Source organism: Anomalospiza imberbis, chromosome 2, assembly GCF_031753505.1.
Source record: "Anomalospiza imberbis isolate Cuckoo-Finch-1a 21T00152 chromosome 2, ASM3175350v1, whole genome shotgun sequence".
NCBI lineage: Eukaryota > Metazoa > Chordata > Aves > Passeriformes > Viduidae > Anomalospiza > Anomalospiza imberbis.
In genome coordinates, this window is record NC_089682.1 from 15,501,099 (window position 1) to 15,529,082 (window position 27,984).

At 37.0% G+C, this 27,984-nt stretch overlaps 1 protein-coding gene across 5 annotated transcripts in view; it reads left to right on the top strand.

The window, feature by feature from the left end:
• BCLAF3 (BCLAF1 and THRAP3 family member 3) overlaps positions 1-27,921 on the top strand; it is a 33,473-nt gene extending 5,552 nt beyond the window's left edge. For 3 of the 5 annotated variants that reach the window (XM_068179914.1, XM_068179915.1, XM_068179916.1), the window contains exons 2-12: positions 2,960-3,031; positions 5,009-5,587; positions 5,931-6,596; positions 8,934-9,112; positions 9,811-9,925; positions 10,127-10,190; positions 11,038-11,156; positions 12,884-12,998; positions 16,740-16,835; positions 21,176-21,331; positions 22,985-27,921. In XM_068179914.1, coding sequence (XP_068036015.1) covers positions 2,991-3,031; positions 5,009-5,587; positions 5,931-6,596; positions 8,934-9,112; positions 9,811-9,925; positions 10,127-10,190; positions 11,038-11,156; positions 12,884-12,998; positions 16,740-16,835; positions 21,176-21,331; positions 22,985-23,014 — 2,160 coding nt within the window. In that variant the 5' untranslated portion in view covers positions 2,960-2,990 and the 3' untranslated portion in view covers positions 23,015-27,921. Of the gene's footprint in view, positions 1-307; positions 351-2,959; positions 3,032-5,008; positions 5,588-5,930; positions 6,597-8,933; positions 9,113-9,810; positions 9,926-10,126; positions 10,191-11,037; positions 11,157-12,883; positions 12,999-16,739; positions 16,836-21,175; positions 21,332-22,984 lie in introns of those variants that run through there. The other 2 variants (XM_068179917.1, XM_068179918.1) reach the window with 2 other exon arrangements.
• The last annotated feature ends 63 nt before the right edge of the window (positions 27,922-27,984 follow it).

Genomic DNA, 27,984 nt, shown 5'->3' on the forward strand with positions numbered 1-27,984 from the left:
CTAACACAGTCTCTTAAGGCACTTAAGATATATTTCTACATACTTAAAACTAAAACTTACACTCCTACTTCATGCCTGTGTGGCTTAATACATTTCAGTTTCTCTAAAGGTTCCAATTCAATCCCTGCATTCCGTTCTCTCTCTGAGGGACTCAGAGAGGCTTCTATTTCATGCATTCCACCACTTCAGGTTTTCATAGTGACAGTGTCTCCCAAAGTACAGCAGAACATCTTGGAGAAATTCAGAGCCCAGAGCAGTCAGTTCCTGGCACCTCTATTCCATTGTGACCTGCCTTTTCAGAAGCACCTGGATGCCTTACTTGGAAGCTGTAGGGCCTTCACTTGATTCAAGTAATTCTGGTACAGACAGGCTTGCTACCTGATACCATCCTACAAAAAGCTTGCTTTTGGTATGGAGCCATATTGCTGGTCTAGCTGAGGTGACTTAAACCTGGATTTAGCAATGTTTACAAATTCTGTATAGATTAATTTGCAATTCTGGTGTCACTGGGAGTCTTATTGTGGGGGAGTGTCTAGTGCCTTCATATGGTGTGTTTCTCTGTGAGGAAATTGCACTGCGTGGGTCATTTTTAGGAGGAGTGTTAGATGAGCACTTCTTTCCACTAAACAAAAGGAATGTCATCATTGGAAATTACAGCAGTCCTCCTTATCCTAAGGCAAGATCTAGGATGTGCTGTCACAGTCTTTCTCACGCTTTTAGGTATGATTGTTTAGCCAGTGGAAAGAATAAGGAATTGGTCGTTATGTATGCTCAGTTTCTAGCTTTATCAGTCTGGCAGATCAAGTTCTCTACGGATACTTGGGTGGAGTTTAATGGTACTTCTGTCTTTTTGGTGTTTACATACCCATTTGAAAATTAGGAATAAAGTTCAGGACTGAAGGGAAGGTAGGAGGAAAGAATTCGATCGGCATGTAAAACACTGTAACTTCTAAAACTTTACCAGAAGTAAACTAGTAGTAGTGAATCTTTGACACTTGTTGGACATGTATGACACTTGTTGGACATGTACCACATTTTGAAATGTGTTAGGCAGGAACAGTTTTGGTTTTTTTGGGTTTTTTTTTTTTTTTGTTTGTTTCTGAAATACTGTTTTGTAAGATGTGTTTTTATGCGTGAAATATAGGAAACGATTTTGATGACAATATTGCTTTTCTTTGAAAAATAATGAATATTGGCATTAGAGCATCATAGCTAACTTTGGCTGGTATGACTTCAAGTAAGCAAAGGGTCTGAAGTTAATTCATGCTATGCAGTTCTCAGATACATGTCTTTAGGCTATAAGAGGCAGTGATAACTTCATATTTGAGAGTTCTGAGAACGAATGTTTTATCTTGTCCTTGGGGTACTTTGGGGTTGGATTCTTTTTGCTTTTCTATCTCTTGTAACAATTACAACCTTGTGTTTTGTTGCATGAAAAGATTGATTGTGGAACAAAAAAGTAAGTTATAGAGGTTTTTCTTCAAAACTAAGCTAATGCTACATCTTGCAAATGTCTGGTTAGCTTACAGTGCAACTTAATGAGCAGTTCTTAGTTTAGGAGGTGGCTTGTCTAATGCCTGCATGTGGGGTAGGCAGCAGAAGTATGCTGGATATTCTTCTCTTAAGGTACTACTGTTTCAGCCACGAGGTAATCACACCAAAAAGTTAAGTATAGTGAGGAGTGATACTTTGTTTGAGCAACCAGTTTGACTGAGGAGTGTGAGGCGCTGGGTCAGGCATGTGGGTGCACACTACTTCAGGTAGTGCCTTAAAGCTTGCATGTTTTTCTCCCTTTTCAATTTCAGTTCATTAGGCAAAAGATTTAGTTAAAGGAATTATTTGAGCACTGGGAGTGTCAAAAAGGCCATACTTTGCTAGCTCAGACTAGTTTTCTGTCTCCCTGAGTGTTTGAACAGTTACAGAAAATACCATAGCATATATAAATTGTCATTGACCTGGGTGTATCCTTTCAGTTTCAAATGGTTGGTTGTTTATTAACTTTAGAGCTGTTGATAGATCTGGTTTTGCATCCGTATTTCTGGCCTTTAAAGCATTTTGTGGTAACTAAAAGCTGTAGGCACGGTTATGTGGTCCAAACTTCAGTTCTTAACCAGTTACCTAATAATTTCATTCTGCTTTAATCCTTTGTGTTTGCTAAATAATGAGCAATCATTTAATTCCTATTCACCAGTACATTACTAGTGAGTTTGCATATACTTTCATCACTTTTTCCTGAAGTTCCTAGGGGCTTTTTTTCATTCTTTCATAGCTTTTATGAGAAGGGCTGCTGGGAGCTACCTTCAGGAGTCAGGAGCAGCGCTTTGTCATTGTATATTTGGTGTGTGTCTAGTTAGTAGGTTATTAACAGGTGAAGTACAACAATGAAAAAAGTGATCTTTTGTACCTGGTTTGATTTGGATGGAGTATGTGATGACCTAGCAGTTAAGATTTGATGGAGTGGTTAAAGCTTACAAAAAGTCTCCAACCATGTAAAAATTTTAGTGTATATGACAAATTTGAAGTTCCGCATATATGAAGCTTAGGATATAACTTGATGCAAAAACATTTTCATTTTTGAACTTTATTTTTAAAGCTGTCTGTTCCCTCTATCATCTATAGCATTCAACACATACTAATATGTTTTTCATTGCTGCAGCTTGCTTGTGAGCTTATTAGCATTTAACATCAGGTTGAATAGACAGCATTACAAAATGGAGAGAATAATGGAACAATGATCAAATATTTAAATCTTTATAAATAAAATATACTGTGTTTTAAGATCAGCAGCTAGAGAAAAAAAGGTTGCTTGCCTTAAAATTGGTATTAGAGGTTTACCTTTTAAGTAAAACATCCTAAAACTATACCTCACCCTAACTTTGAAGCTTCTAGTACTATACTTGTTGAAAAAACTTCCTGTTGCCATTTGTAATCAGACTAGTAAATGAAATAATTTTTACAGCTTCAAGAAACTGATAAACACATGAGAGAAGATGACAAGATCTAGATCAAGATCACCACGATGGAAACCAAGGTAAATATCTACAGCTTGTGTTCTGAAATGTAGTTCTATGTAAGGATTTATAATTAGGACTTAAAACCTGCATTAAAGAAAGAAAATAGCATGCAGAATTGTAATTTGTAAAGTGTGTTTTGTAATCTGTAGTTTATTGTAAGGCTGAACACCTGTAATTTTTTTCCCAACTCATGATTTTATTGCAATTTCTCTTAAGTGTTCCGTTAAGTGTTCAGTTTTTGCAGTCTGCCAAGAACCTTGTTCTCCTTTTGTATTCTGGGATTTACAACTACCCTTAAGCACAAAATCCAAGCTCCAAACTACTTAAGGTCATTTTTACTCAAGCATCACCTTGTGCACTGAATGTCTGTAACTCGCTTTTGTTTTGCATCTTGGCCTACAGGGAGGAACTGTTAAAAAAATAGTTTTAGTTAGTTTTTTTTTTTTTAAACTTTATAGTTCAAACACCTTGGACTTTTTGAAGTTTGGTGCCGATTTGTAAACTGATCTTTAGCACAGTTAGACATGCCTTGCAGCATAACACAGAGTGAAAACATGTGGAAATGTGGGAGTCATTGCCCTTCTCCTTGGACATTAGCCTAGTAGCGCGTGTCTTTGACGTTTGTCACCAGAATAACATCCAGCTTACTTCATGCTGGGAGTTACCTGCCTCATTTTTAAGCCTTGCAGTGCAAATTTGACGTGCTAAAACCAGGAGGGTGGAATACAATTTGAAGCTTTTGAGAATGTGCAGTTACTGCTGGTTTTAGATACATCTTCAAAACAGACTTAAGTTGTGATGACCAAGACCAAGGGAGTTAGGATAACTCAGAAAAATATGTGAGGTTCTTTATTTGTTTCTTTTGGTTTTAAAAAGAGAAATCTTCATATGTCCATACTAGATTGATAGCTGTGAATGTCATTTGAGCAAGGGCAACCCTAGCTCTTATTAAAATGCAAGCCCTAGCCAGACCAATGAGGGGCAGCAGCTGCAGCGTAGGTGCTGTTGGAAGTCAGCCATTAGTTTTAGGAATATCTGTGGTTCTGAGTTTGAACTCATTTGCAGAAATGGAGAAAATAGTTGTTCCAAACTGTTAATTTGCAATACATGCACAAAGGAAGTGGCTTATTTCAACTTGTTTTCTAATCTTTTTTTATTAAAGAGCACGTAAAGAGTGTGCAGTGAATACTTGAATACAAGCAGAACTGTTACGTCTGGGAGTATTTTTGGTTCTCGTTAGTGGCCTGTGCTGTCTTTTCTTTATTTTCAGGAGATTTTTGCTAACAGTTACTATCAGGTTGCCCTAATTTTTGTAATTGTAGGTGAAAATGCAGAGCTGAGTGGTGCAATTGAATCTTTAATTGCAAAAGCTGCAGTGAGTGTGGAAGTGTGTGTGTATACATGTGTGAACATGTACATACAATTATCCAAAAGGCCAAAGCATCTTTCTCAAGCTTGTTTTTTTCTTCAGGAAAAAGCCTACCTGTATGACAATTTAAATGTATTTTGTAATGTTTCAATCTTTCAGTTTTGGAGGTTGTTTTGGCATGCAAAGAAAACGTGAAAAGGTGTTTTCCTCCCCTTTTAAATTTCTTTATATGCTTCTTTTTTCCTTCCCTTTGTTCTCTTTGCTCTGAAAAAGAAAGGGAATGCTTGAGAAGTGTGAAAATATGTATAGCAGTTGTTCTCAATGTAGTGGAAACTTCATGTATATGAAATTATTTTTAGTTTTAAATAATACACTTCAAAGAGACAAAAATGATTGACTTACTGCAAATTCAAGTGAGTATTTTTACTGTGAAAACTTTCAACAGAGTAAAAGTAAGCATGGTACTCAGCCAGAAAAATGCCACTTCGATATCTTGGTGTTAATATTTTTACAAGCTGATTAAAATTATGTACTAAACTCTACTTCCTCAGGAAATAGATGTTCTCATTAAGAAATTGATTTCATTTTATGGAACTGCTCAAAGTGGATTTTATTTTTGCTTTAGGTCCTTATCTCCAGCTTTTAGGACTCCAGAGCACCATAGGCAAAGGCATGCTCATATTAATTATGACTGTGAATATAAAAGCTTTCGTAAGGACCCAAAAAAGTCTATGCCTTGGAGAACAGAAGATGAAAAGTATGGACAAGGCAATTCCAGGTTTGCACCTCATGGAAATAACCACCAGAGAATATATGAACGTAGGTCACCTTCACCAAACTTGAAAAGAATTCCCATGGAAGATGCTTACAGTCATAAGCCCTACAGAACACATTCATCTGAAAGGACTGAAAGCAATAGGAGATGCCAGTTACCACCAAAATACTCGGAAATACCTTATAAAGAGCATGAGCGTCCATTTTACCAGCACAAAATGGAGGACAGATACATGTTTGATCACTACAAAGTCACTGGAAATGAAAAAGGAATGAAACCTTTTCATAGACCATTAGGGGCTTCATGCAAACTTGAAAGAAAATGGCATGAAGATGACTTGAGGCACCAGAGGTCACATGAAGAGAAGTACGGTCAGTCACCCAGAAGAGTTTCTGATGAATTTACGACAAGGAGCTCTTTACAGAAGAGGTATAGGAATAAAATAATTAAACCCTGGGTATTGTGGTGTAAAGCCTCAAGTGAAAGTCTGTTTTCATTATAGTTGAAGATATCCACCTTGAAACACGTTGGCCACTTTGTAGTTTAATTATGGGCGACTGGTAGTAGTGAAGTATTTGTCTTTTAAGTAAATCGTATTGCTGGCTAGAGTATGAAAGGATAATATTTCCCTCTTAAGAGCCCCTGCACATCTGTACCTTGGCGCGAGGGATTATGGGTTAACTTGCCACGCATTCTGCTGTCCAACATTCTGCACATATAAGTTCTCGCTTTCTTCTCTAGTGCAAGTGTAAATTGCTTTATGTCAACACAGGTATCCTGAAGATCACGATTACAGAGAATATGGGCACGCGTCTAAAAGGGCTAAGGAAATGGAGAGGTATGACGGTGGAGATGTAGCAAGAAATTCCAAGTGGAAGCAAGAACGTTCTTTTCCACCCTGCCAAGAAAAGGAGGAGCAAAGATACCCGGTTGCGCCGTCCCACCGGTCGGCAGAGAGGGAGTACCTGGGAGGGTCTGTCACCAAGATAGCCTATGAGTACAGTCACAAACGGCGCAGGCATCCGGACGGGGAGAAGCCTTTTCCAGAGGACAGAGCTCAGAAGTACGTGAAGCAGGAAGAGCAGAAGTACAGCTCTTCCAAGAGCGCCCGGAACAGCAAGGAGCTAGATTATTTCAGTGGGGGCAGAGCGAGGCGGACTGAAGAACGGCACGTTGAAGAACCTGTTAAATGCAGTTCCAAGAAGGGCTGCAATGCTTGTGTTAACTCTTCCAAAACAGATGTTGAGCTGAGGTCTTTTAAAAACAAACTGAATGAAAGAGTGAGGAAAGACGGGGAATTGAGGAAAAATGTAGATTCTTCCAATAGCCAGCGTGATGCAAGTCATACTGTTTCAGATGTGAAAATGTCAGATGCCAACTGTATGAGAGAACATCTCACAGTGAAAGTGGATATGAAGAAAATGGTGACCAAGTACAGGTATTGGTTTTCTTTCACCTCTGCTTTCTTCCTGTCTCTTGACAGTTTCTGAATATTGGAGGGAAGCATGGTTTCTTTAGGAGGTAACCAGGACAAACTATGATTGTACCTTTTTAGTTTTATTTCTTCTAAAATGGTAACTTTCCTCTCTGTTAACTATTAAAGTTAACTATTAAACCTCTATTAAAATAAACAAATACAACCAACCAACAAAAACCAGCATTTTATGGAGATGTAGGAAGTGGAAAGAGTAGATATGCCTGATAACAAACCTGTAGTTAGAAGTTGGTTATGATAAGTCAGTATGTTATTTTTATTTAAAAACAAAACTGTCAAAAAACCAAAACCCAAATGCAGATAAGCCTAGGCCTGTGCTTTCATCTGAAATATGATGGCAGTTTTTTAAACTGTCTTCCCTTCTTTTTTCTAAAAATCAGCTAACCTTTAAATTCATAAATCTCAAGCACATATTCAGATGCTCAAGATCTCAAGTTCAGTAAAACTGCCAAAAACGAGAGATCTCTGGGTTGTCATTTGTTGTTATAACAAAGTGGCAACCTGTTGAGCCATCGGAACTAAAAAGCAGTAGAGTCTGCTTACAAGTGTCTTCTGTGTAATACTTGTGTTTGCATTTAGCATTCCCAGTGCTGGCTGCAGTGGAAGAAAAAGTGGCAGTAGTATAAAATTTTAGACAATTAAATACACGGTAGAGAGTAAGCAGCTTGGTTTTGATAGATTCTTGCAGGGTTTTCTGGTTTGTTGTCTTGCTGTTGCAGGCCAGAATATCTTATATGGGTAGTAATGGCTTATAGAAGAGATTACCTTCCTTTCCAAAATGATCAGCCTTCATTTTAAAGGGATTTTGCCTCTTGTCCTAGATAAAACATCTATATAAATTTTCTTCTCTTTGCACTATTTAAAAAACATGTAATACAATGGAGAGTTACAACAAGAAGTAACTGCACATGAGGGGCTGATATTAAAGACTGGGGAAAGGGAGATGGAGTAATGCCTGCTACCCACAGTTGGGCTAGGATGAGGATTTGACTTCCTGAATGATAATGTAAGGAAAATTGTTGGGTTTTGTTGCAAACCCATAGGATGATTCCTCTATCTAGGAGCCTCTTGCTGCTGTTTTTGAAGGTCATGCGCAATGGACGTGGTAGTTGTTTGCAGACCAAAGAAACTACTGCATTGATTACAGCTAATTTAATGTATGGATGGTTTGCTTCTGCAGCCAGAAGTGCTAAATATTTTATTTTTTCAAAGATAAGAACACTAATTTTACAGAAGCTGATGACTTGGGATATTCATATTACTTTAGGCATTTAAGAAACACCTGACTTGAAATGGCTCAGCTAAGAAGAGTAGCTTCTTTATAAACCTGGGGAGCAGATAGATGATTTAAATATCTAAACCTGAGGTTGCTTGGATTCCTTCTTGCATGTGTTTATTCCCAGTTTGCTAGGGGAAAATAGATGATTTCTGGCATCTGCTAGAGGCTATTTTTGATGCAATTTTTGTATGGAATTCTAGTCTTGTATACTTCTAATACAATGTTGCCAGGCACATAATCACTTTGCAGAATGAACAACTGAAAGTCTTCATCCTAAAATCTTTTACCTGAGCTCTTAGAGTCCTTAATTCATATTTTAGAATGACAAGCATTTTCCTTGCAGCAAGAATACTATGGTTGTTGAAGTGTTGGCCTTCTTGTCAAAATAATATTTGAGCAGCAGTGCAACCTTTTGGGGTGTCAACTTATTTAGAATGAGTAAAAATTTACAAAAAGATGGTGAGCATGTTCTTGAGTTCACACACTGCTACTGAAGCTGTTTCACTGCTGTTTCACTAGGCTGAAGTGATGATTCAGTTTCTAAAGATGTGAGACTTTTTCTTATCTCTGAACTGTTCTTGAAAATTGCCTGGTAGCTCCTTATAAACAAGACACAGGCATAACTGCCTTTCAGAATTATTCTAAAGAAGTCTATCAAGATCTTAAGTTTATCTAGATTTGATAATCTAGAATTAAATTTAAAATTTAATTTAAATTTAAAAATATTTGAATTAAGTTTAAAATTCACAAATTTTGTATTGCATACTTCAGAGAAGCAAAAATTCCTAAGAGTGAAATTATCTCTTCGTATTTTAATATAGATTTTCTTCCTTATGGCCTTACAAGTTTTTTAATCAAAAAAGGAATAAAATGAGATTTTGGTTTTTAATCCCATTTATTCCTAAAATGAACTTCTTAATTTGTTTTCTTCTACTTGTCTATTTCAAGTTTTCAGATTTAGATATTTGCTTTAAAATAAACTATACATTTTTTTATTCTAGGACTGCTTCTAGTCACACTACAGAGAGACAGATGTCCCATGATCTGGTTGCAGTTGGCAGAAAGAAAGAGAATTTTCATCCAGTATTTGAGCACATGGAATCTGTAACACAAAACGTTGAAAACGACCCATCAAAAGAATTTACTCAGGAAATAATCACAATTATTCATCAAGTTAAAGGTGGCTGTAATATTTGGAGTATACATATGTGTTTCTGTATATATTCCATATATATATATACATTATATATTGCAAATGTAGATTGCTAAACCCAAAGCTGGTGGTTTAGATATGAGGTCCCTGTAAGTCTCAGGTGTTTGCCATTGGCTTTGTTTGTATTTTGGCTTCCTTTTGTATTGTTTAAGGAAAATGTAGGTTAATGATGTAAAGTAGTTGGTTGGAGGATGACTGCAGGAAGGTCTCAGGTCATAACTGTGGCATTATTGTGGAGATTAAATATCAAGATGATTTTATGCTAGTATGGGTGAGGAACCGGCTTGTTTAGAAAACAAGACAGGAATAAGGAGCTTTGCTGTAATCACAGCTCTCTAGTTATATAGTTCCTTTACATTTTCAGATGAGTCTTTAGGCAGCTGCATCATGTTCAGTGTTGAACTTTATATATAGATTCAAGTAATTTGAGTATGACCATGGTAGAGCTGACAATTGAATTTCATCTTACCAAATAAGGTTGTCTAAGTTGTGCTGGCCTAATCTTTCATTTGTGAATATTGAACTGCAAGTGGAAGTAGTTTGAAATTTCATTTCAATAGACTTGTCATGGTATCCTTAAGAGTTAATATTTGAAAAGAGAGATTTTCCCACTGTGCATTTCAAATACTCCAAATAACATTCTTATATTTATTATCTCTTCACAGCAAATTATTTCGCATCTTCTGACATAACTCTACATGAACGGTTCTCAAAAATTCAGGATAAATCAAGTGCAAATACAAATGAAGTGAAAATGCATCTGGATCCAGAAATTCACAGGTAATTGTTGAACTTTTTGTCTTAATTTATTTGCATTAAGGTAATTTATCTTCAGTAGACTTTACACAGTGTGAAGTTTTTATTAATTATTTTTACCTGCCTGTATCTTGAACATGCTCTGGAATGCTGGTAGCCTGGTCAAGAATGCTTTTGCTTTTATTGTGATGGGATTTGTTTTTATGTAGTATTTTTGTGTTTCAGGAGGATTGACATGTCTCTAGCAGAACTTCAGAACAAACGAACTGTGCCGTCTGAATCTCCCCAGGTACCTTGATTGCTTAACTTTTTTGTCAAGCAGTAAGTTATTATTATAGATATATTATACATGTAAGCAATGTTTTCCCCTTGCTGTTGGGACATAATTTTTATATGCAGTGAAGCCCAGCAGTAATTCTGAGCATTTTGAAAAAATGCACACCCAAGCGTATTTACAGATACCACAGTGATGCATGTGTACTGTGTTCACTGAGCAGTAAAATACAGATGTGTTCTGAGTAGCTGGAGTGTGATTATTCCTGCTGCTTGAATCTGTTTGTTTATAAATAATGTAAATACTGAGTTCCTGACTGATGTGTGGTTCTTGGTTTTCCTTTAAGGTTACAAAAAGCCTTAGTGTTTCTTGTACCCTATGTTACAATGACTCAAAATCCACATAATTCCTCAGAATGCTGTTTTATCCCATGATTTCATCTGGAGTCATAAGATTTTCTGTCTTCCCCTTTAAAGCTCTGCTTGCTATGATTTAAGTTACCATTCTTTTTCTATAGTACAGGTACATGGAGATTCTCCTTGATAAGGGTAGTAGAACTTAATATTCACTGAAACTTACATGAATATTTCTGCCTTGGCAGCTCCATGCAGAATTCCAGTGCTCTGTTCACTCTTGTAGGAAAACTTTTAAAAAGGCAGATGGGGCAAGAAAGGATAATTGCTTAGGACCACTTCTTACTGCTTTAGACTTTGGATCTTTGGGTTGATGTGAGCCTGTCCTATGTAGAGATAGCTGAACTATGCTTACAGGTTATGTACAGGGTGCTGCTCCTGAAGGACAGAATTAGGTTGGTATTCAGTTCTTAGCAGCTAACTTGGCTTCAACCCTTCCTTTTAACTAGAACATTGTAAGAGTGTTAGAAGATCCAAATGATCTACGGTATGATATAGAAAGGAGAAGAAAAGAGAGATTGAAGAATGAAGATGAGAGAGTGTTTCATGTAGATGGTGTAACTCCAAGGTAATGAGCAAATAATCTTGTTGGCCCAAGCCTATAGTTCCCTTATGTGTTCATTTTAGGGCCCTTCCACAGTTACATTCACATTTGTGGTGATTATTTTCCACAGTTAGGCCTTATAAGTCTGACTGGGGCTGAAATCCAACTGACATACATTGCAAACTACTCTGTAATGAGGTGTTACCTTGAAAGAGGTTAAACTGCAGTGGGTAAAAATGAAAAGCAAGCACAAACTGTAGCACTGAATGAGAAGAGAGGACAAAGTTAGTTTGAAAATTTTAAGATTTTTAAACTCCTCAATATGCCACATAACTACCTTCTCATGGTATTTTGCAGTTTTGTAAAAGCATTCTAGGATGAATACATTGTTTAGTTGCCCTGCTGGTTTGGTAATGTGGCATATCAGCAAATAATTGGAATTTTTCTGATTCTTGGAGAATTTGAAAACTTAGATTTTTGGAATAGAGTTTTACTCCCATGGATTCCTCCAACAGGTTTGTTAAAGGTTTTTGCCCCAAAGGTGTTTGCTAACCTTAGTCATCCTGTATCACTTTTGGTGTTGTGAGGTCAGTTGATTAGAGAGAGAGACTGCTAGTAGAAATGTTGATTAATGAATTTCCAGAGTGTAATAAAATGTATCCACAGTAGTCCATGGTTTCTTGTGGAGATTGTTATTCCAAATGTGTGTATTGCCATTAGCTGCCATTACAGACTGCATTTAAAATGAACAAAGGGCAGCATACGAAGAACAGACTTATGAAGCTGTAGAAGAAATTTCTTGTATTTGACATTCTTGAAACAAAACAAGTTAAAGTTAACAAGTGGAGGAAAAAATCCCTGGACTTACTTCATTTTCCCCAGCATACTTCCCCAGTTACTGTCCTGCTTACCTTTTGTGAGAAGTCTAAATTTCCCTGCCAGGTATGGCTGTCCTGCAGTTTGTTGTCAGGGGAATGTGGGCTGAGGGCAGTAATGGCATGAATGATATGTAGAATTTTCTTGAGGTTGAGAGGCTTCAATAGCTCACATGAGGTACTGGCAGTTCCTCTGAGCTTATCAAGTGTGCTGCTGGTTTTTTTCCTTAACTTGTTTTGCAGTTTTGAAAACTGCTTCTGTGTGTTTTGTGAAATACAAATTCTGACTTCTGGTGGTTACTTTTCATGGTAAATGTTTTTTTTTTTTTTTAGAAGTTTGTGGGTACATCTGCATTAGCAATATTCTTGGGAAAAAAAAACCAACAAAAAACCCAACAAAATAACCAAAACCATAAAAACAAGCAAGCAAAAGCCCAAAGCCAGAATCAGCTGCTTGCTGAGGATGAAACTGGAGGATGTAGGTGTCTGTCTAGGGCTTCTGTGGGATCGGGAATGTCATGGGAGGGCAGGTTCTGTGCACCGGCAGTTGGGTGTGAAGAAAGCGTTTCCACCAGCGGAGGGCAGCAGGGACCGCCGGCAGGGCTCAGCCGGGGAGCCTGGCTGGCTCCAGAGCCGGGAGTTCACGGGCCAGCGTCCCTGCTCCTTTGCCCTTGTAAGAGACTGCAGATTGCTGTCGAATTCTGTGCGCTTTGAGCTTGGACAAGGGATTTGTTGATTGTCCTAAGAAAACTAACTTATAAGCTGTCGCTTTGCATTTGTGATACAGATGTTAGAATAAGCTAGTTTAAAACACAGGGTGTTGATATGCTGTGGTTTTAGATATTAATTGTTCTCACACTCTCTCTCACACATCAGGAGCCAGCAAAGCTGCAGTCTTTCAAAACTACAAACATCTCAAGTTGATGGTTTCCAAAAGCCTATGAGGTTCCTTAAGCCACCTTTCAGGAAATTTATTGGGAGACCTCATCTGGTAAGCCTAAATCTAGAAATAGTAGCTCCTGCACTGTTGATGTATAATTCATGTTTTGCTGCATTGTCTATGCTGATGTAAATTTAACAATCTGTGATGTCTTGCCCTTTTAAATTTTGACTGAGGATTTTTTATCTTCTGTCTGTGCTCAACAATAAAACCACTCATAATTTCATAGTTCTAGTGCAAGAGTACTTCCTCGGGTATTTTTTGAAGCAGAGATTAATACATCTGAACTAAAACCACTTTGATACCAATTCTTTTCTTTTCATAAAAATTTGTGTCTAATATCACATTTCTTCCACATAATGGTGTAATTACCTGAATGATAAAATAGAAGGCCTTGTTATTGAGCACATAATCGTAGCTAATGTTAAGTAGTTTGAGAAAAAGAATACTCTCCTGCATTCTAGTTGTCAGTGGTAGGAAGGGAAGGCCTGAATCTTGTGTAGGTGTTACTGTTACTGAAACAGTGTTTCTTTTCTCTTCATTATGATAGAAGGTCTGAAAAGCATTTATTTTAAATAAAAATGAGGAGCAAATCACAGAAATAATGAGAAATACCTGAAAAATATTCCTGAGGATGAGATGTTAAACAACAGAATATCGCATCTCTTGAATATTGCATGTATGAAACCTGGTTTTGGACAATTATTCTTTAGGCTTAGGCTTTCTGCAGTGTACTTTAATACTGAAGTGGGCAAGACAGTAATATTAGGTCCAGTAGAAATAAATCTGTCTCCTGTGGAAAGTTCCTTCTAAAGAATTGTAATCAATTCCAGGTGTTTGTGCCTGTTTAACCTGGGGAACTGGTGAGACCAGGAATGCTTTTTTAATGTGTGCAGTATAATTCTAAACCACTTTTTTTGGTTTTTTTTCTGATGTCTGCAAAATAAGGAGAAGGCTAACGTAAGTTGTCATTCTTTATTACCCTTTGGAGAGGATTCCAGGAGCCCATGAAACTTCTGAGGTCCATCAAAAGTAGCTTTCATGTAGTCAACTCTCAAATGTAGCTGGTTTGCAGATACAAAATGCCTCCTTCAGAGAGCTCTCCTGGGAGTTCTTGCTTTTAACCCCCTGTGTTCTCAGAGGCGTATCCACACCTTCAGTGGTCACTTCAGGTGCCAATATCCAAACCTGACCACTGATTGGTTTGACCCAACTTCCTGAAAAAATTCACTTCCATGTCAAACCACGACAGGGAGGTGATCGGTTATTGTGACATTTGTCTTCTGGAGCAGCCACTGTGCGCTGAAACCCGGCTTCCTGGGAAGTGGCTGGGCATTGCCTGCTGGTGGGAAGTAGAGAAGAAATCTTATGTTTTCCTTTGCTTCCATGTGCAGTCTTTGCTTTCGCTTTATTAAACTGCCTTTTTCTTGAGCCATGAGGTTTTTAAAATTTTATTTTCTCCCTCCCAACCCTGCTGAAGAGGGGAATGATAGAGCTGCTTAGTGGGTACCTGATATCCAGCCAAGGTCTACCCACCACAGTAATACTGTAATTACAAATAAAAAGGAGGTTGATTTGAAAAAGACACTTGAGTTATTTCTAAACGTGATGAAGATTCAGGAAGATTGCATTTTCATATTTAATAGTGAGCTGCAAACATGCAACTTTTAGGAAGTCTTGCACTGCAGTAAGGAGTAATTCCTTTGGAACAATAGTGGGTGTGAAAGCATAGATAGTAAAAATGTAAGACATCCTAAAGCCAGAATGGCTCTTCATGGTCAGCCTTACAGAAGCTGGTTTGCAGACAAGTAGAAAAATCAAACACTTTAGTTAAATAATCAAAATACTATATCTGTGATGTTAATATTTGGTAATTGGGGGTTGATCTTAAACTTGAGAAAAACTTGGGCCTGAAAGGTACAATTGTGTGTCTAAACTTGATTGTAAAATTTGTCCATTTAGCCTTTTACCCTGCTGAGAAAAGGAGGATAGCTAGAGTGAAGCAGAAAATCAGAACAAGTATACATCTGTATTCCCCCTCCTCCCTTTTTTCTTTTTATTTTGCTCTTTTTTTTTCCTTTTTTTTTTATTTTAAAGCCTCTGGTTTAAGAAGTTCCTAAAAAGTGGTTTGCTGTACCTTTGCATGAAGTAATTCTAATGTTAATATTTCTGTGAATATACTTTAGTCTTAAGGAAGGTGGGGATGGGGAGGACTGTATCCAGAGTTAATTAAGGCAAGCTTTCTTTTAATTCCTAGAGGTTTATTTTGAACTATAATGGGAAATTTTTCTATTTTTTTTTCAACTTGCTGGATTCCCAGCTTAAAGGAAGAGTGTACTTCAGCCGAGAGCTTCCTGATTTAATTGTGTTGTATGTAGAAAGTTAATTTGATTTTGTGGAGAGTCTTTATTTTCTTAGAATAAGAAAGGAACTGGGAAGTTCCTATCTTTTTCTTGGAAAAGCCATTTTGATCTCACTTCATAAAATTTTTCTTCTTCTCTTTTTGTTCTCTGAATCCTTTCTTGTCAAGGCATTGTAAGAAGCTGAATAGTTGACTTGTAGGCAATAACATAGTCTAAAAAAGAAAAAAAAGAAAGCTAACTTAAATCCTAGTTAAAAGTTATCTTGGATTCTAGCATCATTCCTTTATATTCATAGCCCTCTCTCTCCCCACACCATTATTAACAGTTTTACCAGAAAGGTTTCTTAGTTTGTTAGAGGACAGAAATTCTGCAAACAGCAAAGCATGCATTTGCATTTAATTTTAAAGGTTAGTATATATTAAATAATGCAGGAGAGTTATCTTTTTAGGTTCTTTTTAAAATGTATTTCAAGCTGATAAAATTTCCTTATGAAAACAGAGTTCAAGAGCATTAGAATGCTTCTGTGATTATTCAAGAATGGACTATAAACGAACAAATTTATTTAATTGTTTAGAGTTCATTAGCATGTTCGTTCTGTCTGCATAGAGGACTTCAATGTCGTATGTGCAAGTATATGCCAATGCTTCTGTAAATATTGGTAGTCATATGCCATGATGGATGAGAATGACATCCTCTAGAAGTAGCTGTCAAAGAGAAAGTTGGAAAAGAGCCAAAATGTGCAGGTTGGTCAGTGGCTGAGGGAGTGCTCTGTTTTAGGCAACCACGGCTGTTTGATTGCAGCTGTTCAGTGTGTTTACACTACAATTTCAATACTAGCTGTCTGTGTGACTTGAGTGTGAAATTGTGCTTGTGTGGCAGGCAAGCAGTTCTCAAATGCTCCCTTGAAATAAGGAGTTAAAAGTAGCATTTTCTAAGGACCTCAATGTGCTACACCTTGTTTGCTTGCTGTGGAGCTGTGTCTGTGCTACACTCTAGGGGGTGATGGCCACGAGCTAATCAGAAGGTCCAGAGAACCAATCCTGTTGCCCTTGTTCCTGATGCAAGCCCTGACTGCTGTAGCAGCCTCTCTGCTCTACTTGATACATGCAGATTGAGGCATCTGTTCTGGGGTGGGGGGAGGGATGGAGAACCTTAACTGTGTTGTCAGCTGCTTAGATCTCTCCCAGAGGATGACATTCCAGGAGGATGGTCTGTATCATCTTTAGCTTCTGTGGGCTCTGCTGTCCATTCAGCCAGCCTGGACTGCAGACCCAATGCTCCTGTTACTCCTGTTCCTTCAGAGAGTGTCATTGTGTCAAACACTACAAGACTGAATGTGTTGCAATATTTGTTAGTATAACCTGAAAAATTTATATTTTTTTTTCTTGAATAATTTAATAACGTGAAACTATTACTGTTTTCCTACTAGAATTCTTACTATGCTTCAAAATCAAGTGACACTTACCCCCACAGATGTATTAGAGGACACCTTGAAAATGCAGGACCCATCAGAAGGCACTTTAAGGTACAGATCATCTTTTATAACATGTTTGTTATATAAAATAGTGGTTGAACCTGTTGAATTTTGTAACAGGAGACACACTTTTGAAGGTATTAAGTGCCATGAAAAATAGTGTCATCAAAGCCTAATTGTTTCTGTTGGAATAATGGGAGGTTTAGCTTTTAGTAGGTGAGAGGGCTGGCAGTGGATTGGGCAGGGTTATCCAGTGTTGTATGCAGGCAGTTGAAATAAATAGGTTACTGCAGAGTCAGGAATAAGAAATGCATGAATTGCACAATGACTAGAAAACTCATCTATCCAAAACCCAAGCTGCTGAGCTTTTTTCCTTCACGTGACAGAAGCCTGGGCTTTTTCTAAAGACTTGAAGACAGGAGTTGTGTTACTTTCAAATCTGTATTACTGTATTATTTCATTAACCCATTCATGCAGGAATTTCTGGGGAAATAATGTCTTGTGAATACCCTGCGTACTGCTAGCTATGCATTAAAAAAAAATGGAAAGAAGTGAGGTTTTATTCTTGGGGCCTCAAGAGGGTAAAGAGATGGGCAACTGTGCTTCTTTCTCAGGTAGAGCAGTGGCCAACTAATGCCTTTTAATTGTAAAATATATCCTGGGTTCAGCAGAAAAACAAAACATTTCCTTTTCTGCTGACAGTAGCATGCTCTGCATGAGTCCAGTTAGAGTTGTTGATGTGAGCAAAGTATAAATCAAATCTAAAATAACTTATACTAATTTTCTACCTTGAAACTGCCCCTACATTTTAAACATGCATTCTTAAGAGTAAAGTAATACACAGAATAAACAGTCACCTTTTCTGTTTTGTAGATAGTGAAGTACAGTTTTAATGGCTAATTTGCAGTCATTTTTGGATGAAACTTTGAAAGGTGGGGAAATATAGATGTGGGTTGTGGGTTCCCCCCCACCTTCTTTCCCTCCCCCCCCCATCCCCAAACATAAGAGCTGTTGGATAAAAAGACTTTCTCCAATTTAGGTGTACTTTGCCAGCCAACCTTAGTCAGATAGCTAAGCTAACACCAACAAAAACTGCTGTCTTTATTCTGCCGGAGAAAGTCTTTTTCTAAATTAAAAAGTTCAGAGTGTTCAAAGCCGGATACAACTATTTCAACACCTAAAAAGATCGTAGCCTGTTTTTCTGTATCCCCTCTGTATTGTCAGCCTCCAGGTGATGGAGGGATCTAGCACTGGCTGCTGGATCCCTGGGGCAGTGTTGGTGGTTGATGCTCCTTTAATTTACATCATTCTGCAGTTCTGCTGATTCTGCAAGCAGGAAAGTGTCCATTGCAGTTGTCACCTCACGTATATATGAATATTGCAGTACCCAGTGATCTGTCCCATGATGCTTTAATATTTATAGGGAAAATGGCATATGCACATGTATTGCAGTTTGCTTATGAGTATAGCACTTTTATCATTGCCATGGAAACAGTGATGTTGATTTCACTTAATTTCTTTAAATTTTTACGTTTAAATTCCTTTTGCACAACAGAGTTTTCTTGCTGTGCTGATGGTGAAATAGAAGTGACTTGACTATCTTCTACACTCAGGACTTTGGCTAATGATTTAAAAGAACAACACACAAAGAAACAAAAACCTCACAAAAAAACCCATATAGAATTCCATTCTCTGCCTTCCTCTCTCCTCACCTCCCAGAAAAATCAAGCCCCACACAATTTTTTCTTGATATAAAAAATAGGGGCATTTAAATTAAATAAGCAAAAAGTGATGACTACTCAGGGTATTTTAAAAACATATGGTCTGCACTATGTTAGACTTTTTGGGAAAAGAAAAACTGCTGTTCTAAAATACCTTATAAAGGATCTGGAGAAGTCTTACAAAATTTAAAAGGTCTTTTTTGTAATGACCCTTTATCATGAATCACTAAGTCAGCCTTTAAGCAAGTAAATGCAAACTGATCTTTAAAACTAAACTGCGTTCACCGCTTAAAAAAAGTTCAGTGTATTATTGGCTGTGGTGGGTTCATCCTGCCAGCAGCATAGCACCACACAGCTGCTGCCACCCTCCACTCAGCTCCCTTCCTCTCCCAGCAAGATGGGATGGAAAATTTGGAGAGCAAAAGTGAGAGAACTCATGAGTTGAGATGAAGACAGTTTTAAGTAGTGAAGAAAAAAATGATGCAAAGGTACTCACTCACCGTCTGTCACAAGGTGACTGATGCCCAGCTGGTCCCCAAGCAATGGCTACTTGCTCCAAAACCCCCTTCCCTCAGTTTCTATTGCATAGGAGATCATATGGTGTATAACATCCCTGTGCTCAGCTTGAGCCACCTGTCATGGCTGTGTCCCCCCCCAGCTTCTTGCCCACCCTGGTCCTTGCTGAGCAGCAGAGTAAGGAAAGAGGAATTAGTGTTGCTGCTGTGCAGGTACTGCTGGGCAATAGCCAAAACTGGTGTGCTACCAGTGCAGTTTTAGTCACAAATCCAAAACTCAGCACCATGCACGCTGCTGTGAAGAAAATTAACTCCATCCCTGCCACACTCAGTGCAGCCATATGGATTTGCTCATATACCCTTATTTTAGAGCTTCAAGCTCCTAGGGCTTTTCATTAGCCTTATTTATAAAACAGTCCTAATAAACCTGTGTAAACCTGGATGTCACTTCAGCAGACTCTTTTCTTTATTTCTAGGCCAGAAGTTAATGATGTTTTCCACATACTTTAGATTATCTTGTTTTGCTATAAGCTGTGTGTGACTGAGGTGCCTATTTGCCAAATGCATGTATAATCTGTTAGCTTTGTCTACAACTGATGCTGTTCTACATTAATATTACTGCTGTGTTCTTCCCGCCGCACTTACAGAACATGCAGATGCTTGAGTTGAAATGTCTAAGCTGTTTGTAAGGCAATTTTCAATACCTTGCACCTTTTCCCCATCCTTTGCTTGTTCTAGTCCTTTGTTTATTGTCAAACAATTGAAGTGGCAGACCACCAAGGCCTCCTTTCTAGTCACTGAAGTCAAGGGAACCATAGCAGGAGTGGGGAAATGGGAACTTCTAATGCTGTGTTCAGGGCATTAATCCAGCATTAATAGTGCCCTTCAGTTTTCCCTGTGGTAGGTACATACCCATGTAATACAACCTAGTGCAAGGAAGTTCTCTGTGCCTGCACTCTGATACTCTCCAGGAAGGTGATGGGCATTGAATGGGCTCTTGCAAGTGTCCTCCATCAGAGTAACCCTGGGAGAAGGATGGGGCCAGATTCTCACTTGTCTCCTGCAAAGTAGCTGGGTGAAATTATTTATGAAATAACAGTACTTCTGCATTTGCATAAAGAAACCTCTGTTCTGTACAGTTATTTCTTTATTGTTCACCAGCCACACAGTGGAAAACACAGTGGAAAAAGTGGTACTAAAGTTATTGCAGCCTCAGAGCATGTGATTTTTTTTTTTTAATGTGATCCTTACTCTGTCAAAAGGAGACATTTCACCAAAGGAGTTTTGTCATACTCAAGAAGGGCTATTTCTGTGACATATTTTGTTTTCTCCTACCCTTCAAAGGTGTTTGTAAAAGATGAGAAGAATTTATATGGCCAGAATGCTTTCTCTGGTTTTAGATGAAAACCCATTGTTTAAATTTGGAGTGACTGTGGGAAAACTATGGAAAATTACGACAAATAAGGTTTTATTACTCCAAAGATTTTTACTGCCTATTTTATTGGAGATCTGAGTATCTAGGAATGAAAATATTTTTCAAACTTTAGCTGCTGTGATCACTGTTGATCTTGCTGTATCCTTTCTGTGTTTTTATAATGCCTTTCACCTTTAAGTCTTCTGATACCTCTGTGGCCTCTGCTCCTCATCCCACACCAGGTTGGTTTGCAGTTTTCTACTGTGGAGGTATCAAAGGCATAGAAAATGCCTGTGTGTTCAGACTGTCAGACATTAAAGCTCTAGGAAAAACATGTACTGACTTGTGTTAGTGTGACACTTTAGACTCCATGTGTGCCTGCTGCAAGCAGGCATCACTGAATTTGGTAGTGGCAGTGAGATGTTGTCTGAAAGTTTTTTGTTTATGTAACATGCCTCATTAAAGGTTGAAAAATGTTAAAATGTTGTACAATACATTTGTTTTTTCTACAAGGAAGATAATTTCAGATGTTTTAAACAGCAAATGCAAGACATCAGTTCTTTGAGCCATGTGGTCTGAGGAATAATACATGGATGTAAAGGAAGATGGTCTGCACTTGCAAATGCATGCTTCTGTCATTGAGTACTGGAAGTTTTACATCTGTATAGCTGCAAATATAAACTTTTGAGTTTTGGTGCCCTCATTTTGCACACTTCTTTTTTCCTTTCCCCACCCTTACAGAGCAACTTTGCAGATGGCCGTTTGCAATCCCATTATAAATCAGGCTTAGTCCAGAAGGGTTTATATATTCAGGCTAAGTACCAGCGGTTACGTTCTGTTGGTGTAAGGGGATTTGCCACTAATAAATTCAGAGATGGATTTTTGAGGAAAGAAAAGGTAAGTTGGATTAATTTATTTTTCATGAAGCCATTTGTAAAATATGCATATTTATAAGATCCATTTAGATTTTTAAATCTCCATGGAATGACTTGGATGGGATTTTCCGGGATATTGGTTCTTTGTACTTCACTGGCAAACTTGACTGTGCGCTCCTGTTTCCTCCCTCTTTATTCTATGGAAACTTGCTGAAACTTGCTTTGTGTAACTGCAAATCAAAGCTGCCCTCTGAGATTCTGTGGTTGCTTCTGTTTCAGTATTTTTTTCCTTGAGCTCAGCTGATATCTCTTCCTACTGACAGGACCAGAAATTGTCCCTTTGTGGAACAAAATATTCTGTCCTGTTTAATCTAAGAGAAGGATATTAATAACTTTTTAATACATCTGTGTGCTTCTTCCTTTTTTGTTATGTTACCGTAATTATGTGCTTTAAAGTATTCACTGGGGTGCTGCTTTGAACAAAAACTTCCTGCACAATATAATGTCATGTGTAAAATGGTTTGATAAGCTTAAACTTTGACTTACGGAGTGTATGGGCCAAAAATTATCTTGAACTGCAGAAGAATTTTTGAACCATATAAAATGTTGCATCTTTTGTGAGAATCAGTAGTTAAAACTTACTAAATCCTTTATTAGAATTGATCAAAATAGTATGAAGTTACTTGTGACATCAGGGAATTGGATTATATGACCTACACAGCCCCTTGCAGTTCTGTGCTCTGAGTCTTTGTTTTGTAACTCTGTGTCCATCCAGCTCCAAGTAAATACACTGAATAAATAAGCATTTGTAGTTGGATTAGAGTTTAGCTCTTGGAGCACAGAAGCACCTTAAAGCACAGGTTCTTAAGGTTGTTTGCAAAATTCCTCAAGTGTACAGCCCAGTGGGCAGAAGGAAAAGCCCCCAAAACCCCTTAAGGAAACACACATGTAAAAAACAAACCAAAACAAACAAACAAACAAAAAAATCAAACTAAAAAACCCAACCATCAGAAAAAAAAAAAAAAACAAGCACTTGAAACAAGGTAAAGAGATCACTTATTACTGAAGTATTTGGGCAAGCATCTGTTATATTTGTGTGGGCTCCAAGAAGTATTATCTTTGAAGGTTAAATTGAATTGGAATTAGTGGAAAATAGAATATTCCTAATAATTTCCAATGTTCTTCTGTAATTGGCTGTTAAGATTCTTGTCTGGAACCTATAAAACATACTTAAAACATTCTGGCTACTAGATATTATGACTTGAATCACAGAATCATCAGTGACTTCTGAATTTTATTTTTTTTACACCTGATGAACTTGAGTGTGTCTGAGTTAAAGTAAAATAAATCCTGAATAATGACAGCCATTTTCTTAACAGCATACTGTTTGCTGGTTGGTTAATTCCTAAAAACTGTTCCTGAAATTGTAGCATTTTGACTATTGTAATGATAAAACTTGTCAAGATCTGTTGAATAGGTCTGAACATCTTTATTTCACTTTATTTAATTTGAAATAATAATGCTGCATATGTATCTTTTAAGGTACAGTCTTTGTAATTGTGGTGATTGAGTCCATAATTGAAAGAATCTTGCATTTTACATACAGAACTGAGGAAGGTTGGGAGGGTTTTTCTGCTATTACAACTGACGGTAATGATTTTTTTCCTCTGTGTAGGGAAATCTAAATATTGCAACAGAAACCTGAACTGAGCTGAGATTCTGAAGTTGAAACAGATAACACGGCAAAGGGAGCATCTGTTCAGTTTTTGACAACTTTCTCAAGACTTAAAAAGGATAAAGGAACTAATGCTGTAACTTTCTTGATTAAAAGTAACTTTATTTTGAATGCTGCAGAACTTTTTTACAATTTTAATAATTGCTTTTAAAGTACAGTATTCAATTGAAACATCATATTATGTACCTTTAGTTCTGTTTGCATACCAGTCTCAAGTAAGGAAGTCATTGAAGGGAGTCTTATTTATTGAATACTTTTTCTCTAAGCATGATGTTACAGATGGAACTTGAGTTGTTATACCCAGAGGTTTATATGTTGAAAGTTTATTGCTAATGTAATAATAAAAAGAAAAAAAAAAAGTGCCTGAATTGTTTGGTAATAGCACATTAGCTCAGGATTTTCCAGTTAATGACCTTTTAGGTTGTGCAATAGATTTTACACCTCTGTTCAGTCATTTCCATAAAATAGTATTTTGTATTACTTTGGATTAATAATACCCTTGGATTTCTGATGTGTAAATACATTTGTAAATTGTTAGAATGTTGGGACAACTTTCAGCATTTGATTAAAATTAATGGTAACAGGCAGTTTTGTAAAGTACTGTAGCAGTAGCTTATAACTGCACTGAAGGCATGCTTGGGTTTGTTAGAAGACTAGTTGGTCTGTATTCAAAATTATTCTGTCTCATTATATTTTGGTGTATGAGATTCTTGACCAAGCCACACGTTCTCTAATCTTTTTCATCATAAATGATTTGGTGATTTTGTGAATTCTAAAATTGGAGCCTGAAGTATTAAATTACAAGAAAAACAAAAAAAGTAAGTTTTTGAAAGCATGTCTTCTAACAAAGAAATTGTTCATAATTGAAATTGCTTTAAATGCAGATAGCTGGTGATTTTGTTTGGAATGATTCTCTGAAGTTTACCATACTGCAGTATTGTTAGGTTGTGTGCAAAACTCAAATAGCCACACCTGTTTCATAAGCAGCTATAAACAGTATTGTGTTTATTTCCTGTTTATAGCCTTTGCCTTAATTCATTATCTATGGTAGGGTTGTGTGTATGTATTACAGATTTATTTGGACTTCTTCTTGACAGTAAATTAAAGATGCATAGCACGTAGTCTTAAGAAATGTTCTTTTTCAAGAAAAAAAGTGAATTCACAATATCCTCAATACATGGAGGCAGATGTATTTCCTTATAGAATGCAGGCTAGTCTCTGTTGTGGCTGGTAGACCAGAATTCCAGTTCTGCGTTAGAGGTATGTTCACGGAAAAGGAAATTTGGTTTTTTGGGTGGAAAGCCAGGATGTGATAGGATGTGATTTCTGCATGCTTTTTTGTAATTTTTTTTTTCCACAATGCCTTCAGTAGAGAGAGTGTTTGAAAATGTAATTATGGTTCAGAACAGCTAAAATTACTGACTTGAGCTCTTCAGTTTCATGGTTGTTCTGCTTAGCGTTCATAGGGAATAAGTCACGGTCATTCAGTGATAACAGATTGTTTGTTTCTAAAACACAGGTTTTCAGTTTAAATAACAATCATTAATAATTTAACTCGTTTTTCAGTGACTTTAACATGCAAAGACAAAATGGGAATTGGAAGGAAAGGAACTCCCTGGACAAATAGAGGCAGGCAACCTTCTGCAGATAAGAAAGTGGTTTTTTTACTTAATGCTGTCAGTGATTAATCTGGCAGTCATCCTTTGTAGATTTACTGGGAGATAAAAATAAGGAACTGAAACAACAGGTTAAATGAGTCAACCCAAAGCAAATGTGGAGTAGCTGCAGTTCTGATCAGGCTGCTGGCAGGAGAGCGCAGCACATGCCCTGCCAAGAGGGGAGGTTTACCCTGAAGCCAACAAATCCTTCACACTGCTCTGAATGTGCACTGTAAAAGATGTGAGAAATGAAACCATATATGATACAGGACAAACTACTGAGGCTGTGTTGTCTTATTCAACAGGATACTACTGTGTTTGTAAGCTTCCCGCAGTGTTGTTATTAAATTCTGGAAGAGAACTCTTTGTTGAGTAAATGGGAAAAGTGGATACATGAAGAAACTTCTGACATGGTAGTTTTGTTAACACTGTTTGTAAGTAATGCTGGAGTAGTCAGACTTCAGTCAGTTAATGCTGCTTTAACCAGGTTTCAACATGTGACTGATTTTGTGCTTTATTTTATCTATGCATGATTAGATATCTCTAATTTGTTTTGTACTTTACAGTTTAGCTTTCTGTTTATTTCTACAACTGTATTTGCAAAGATGTTTGTGGGTTTTTTGGCTTGTTTGCTGACTTTGGTTGCCGCCCCAACCCATGGTCCTAAGATGAATGTCATATGAAATGTAGTCACTGTTTCAGTTGGTTTATCTTTTGTATGATCCCATTTACTCAAATCACATTGTTTACCAATAATTTTACTTAAATAATTTTGGATTCTGTCATGATAAAACCTCTTATATTCTAAAAAATGCACACAGAAATAATGAATTTTATAAAAATTCATGGTTTAGGTGCTAGAAGCATCTATTCTATGATATGATGTGAGACATTGCTATGTAGATTTTACTTTGTGAATTACAGAGACTTGTGTGTATATACTCATACCCAATTGAGCTTGTTTTTTGTTTTAGCACAGGAAATTCTGTTATACTGGATTACAGTGTTTAGTTGAAGTTACTGTTTGGGTTGTGAAGGCACAAGGAAAAGGGTTAAGTAGAAGAAAGGTCAATTTACTTGAATAACCTGGTGCCTTTTGGTATTGTGACTGCATTGTAGAAAACACATGTACAAAGACTTAAGTACCTTGCAGTCTTTCTAGTGAGAGCATGGACTGTTAACAGTTTCTGTTAAAACAACTGTTTACTTTAAATAGGTGTGTAAGCCTCTGTAGTAAAACAGTGACTCTTTCATTAGTAAAGTCTGTCACTGTTAGCATTGGAAGGGCAAGTTAAAAATGTGATTGTCTTAAGAGCTTTCTAGCTTTCTGGTTTATACTTTGAAAATACAAATGTGAATTGCCTTTGTTTTGTTTAGCTTGAAATGGCTGTTAAATGCTGTCATTTTCAGTTGTTCACATGTGAAATTTTATTTTTAATTGCTATCCAAAATGTAATGGATTTAATATGACTAGAGTCTTCCTTTTAAGTGTCTGAAATACTAAGTTGCTATGATGTTAGCATTTATATAGCTGATCCATTTAAGTTCTGCATAAATTTATTAGAATGCTTCTTTTAAATTTTTGATGAGTGAGTTCACAAGGTTACCAAAATTCTGGGGCCAGTAAGAAGCAACACATTGCAAGATTTCTATAAGCCTGCCTTAACCAATAATTACATGTTTGAAATCATTTTACCTGATGGATGTAGATGGTCTTGAGACCTGAACAGAGCTGTCTCAACTCAGGTAACTAATAGCAGAGGATAGGAGTAAGTCCAGCTGATCACTCACCTGCTGTATAATGTTTACCTGCTCCCATCTTCCCTAAGGCCCCAGGCTGAAATGCTCAGTTTTATTTAAATGAACTTAGTTGCTTAAAAACAGAACCAGACCCCACTGTTACGCTTTTGTGGCATTAAAGGCAGAGTTCTCAAAACTTGCTTTTTATGCATCAGCAAGTCATTTTCTGCCATGTCTGTCGCTTGAAGAAGGTGATAAAAGATCATAACAAAGAGAGATTGATTTCTCAGTATTCACCTTAGAAGACTGTAAATAGAGGGATTTCTTTAATTCCCTTTTCATTGCTTTCCTAAAGGAAGGCTTTTCCCATACTGTGTTGAAACCCAGTTCTTGCCTTTCTTTAAGCATCTGAACAGCAATCTACAAAGTTTTTTATGGGAGAACCCTCTAAAATACAGACTTCAGACTTGCATCCTTGCATCATTTCAGAATGAATCTGAAAAAAAGATGTTTCTGCACGTTACTCTGACCCTTGACGGACTTCATTCCAGTGCTGCAGAATTTGAAGATAAGAAGTTCTTCAGCCTCCTTACAAAGGAAAGAAAGAATAAAAGCCATTTCAAGATCATTGAAAGCCTCCTTGTGACACCTGATTCCCTAACAGACCTTAAGGATAGCCATGAACATTTAAGTGTGTTCTGTTTTGAGCTTTGTGAACATTATTTTTCAGTGTCAAGATCAGAAAAAACTGTTGTCATAACACCTTCCCCTTCCTTCCATGCCTGGTAGTTTTTTGTTGGAGGGATTTTGAGTACGTATTTAGACACATGGTTTAATAGCGTGCCACTTTTAGTGCAGTTTTCTTCTGTTCACTGTTCATTGCTCTGAATTTTGTCAAAGTAGTCTGAATCTCATGTTGTCTTTTTAATATTTCATTTTCTGTAAATAATGTAGGAGATGGCTTTCATTTTGTGACTGGCTTCTCACATCTTTAGTATTGAGAGGAGGAGGCAGTGGAAACAGTTGTTGTTGAAGTATGTTCTTCAAGGAATAAAAAATTGTTTTAAGAATAGCAGGAATTTTTTTACTCCCAGCTGAATGAGGGGAACTAATGTCCACTTCTAAGGAATAGATTGTTGATGTTATTTATACTGTAGTTTCTCAAGGACTGTCTGATATGTGTATGTGTACATGTGTGTGCACATGGAAACACACTGTTAGAGAAGCCTTTAATTATTTGTAAGTGTGGATAAGAAATGACATTTTTAAACTACTGAAGCTGGAGTTCAATGCAAATGCATTTTAAGTCTGTAGTCTTTGAGTCCACGACGGTGCTTTTGACAATTTTACTCCATATCTAAAAGCCTCGTTCATAAGGATATATAGTAAGATGTAGGTATGTTTATATGTATGTTTAACATAGTTTATATAAAATAAATGTAAATTTTGTTTCTACAGACAATAAATGTTTTCATGAAATTTTTACTTATAAATAATTCAGTTATTTGATTCAGTAGTTATTAATGTTTGGTGTAATTTTCA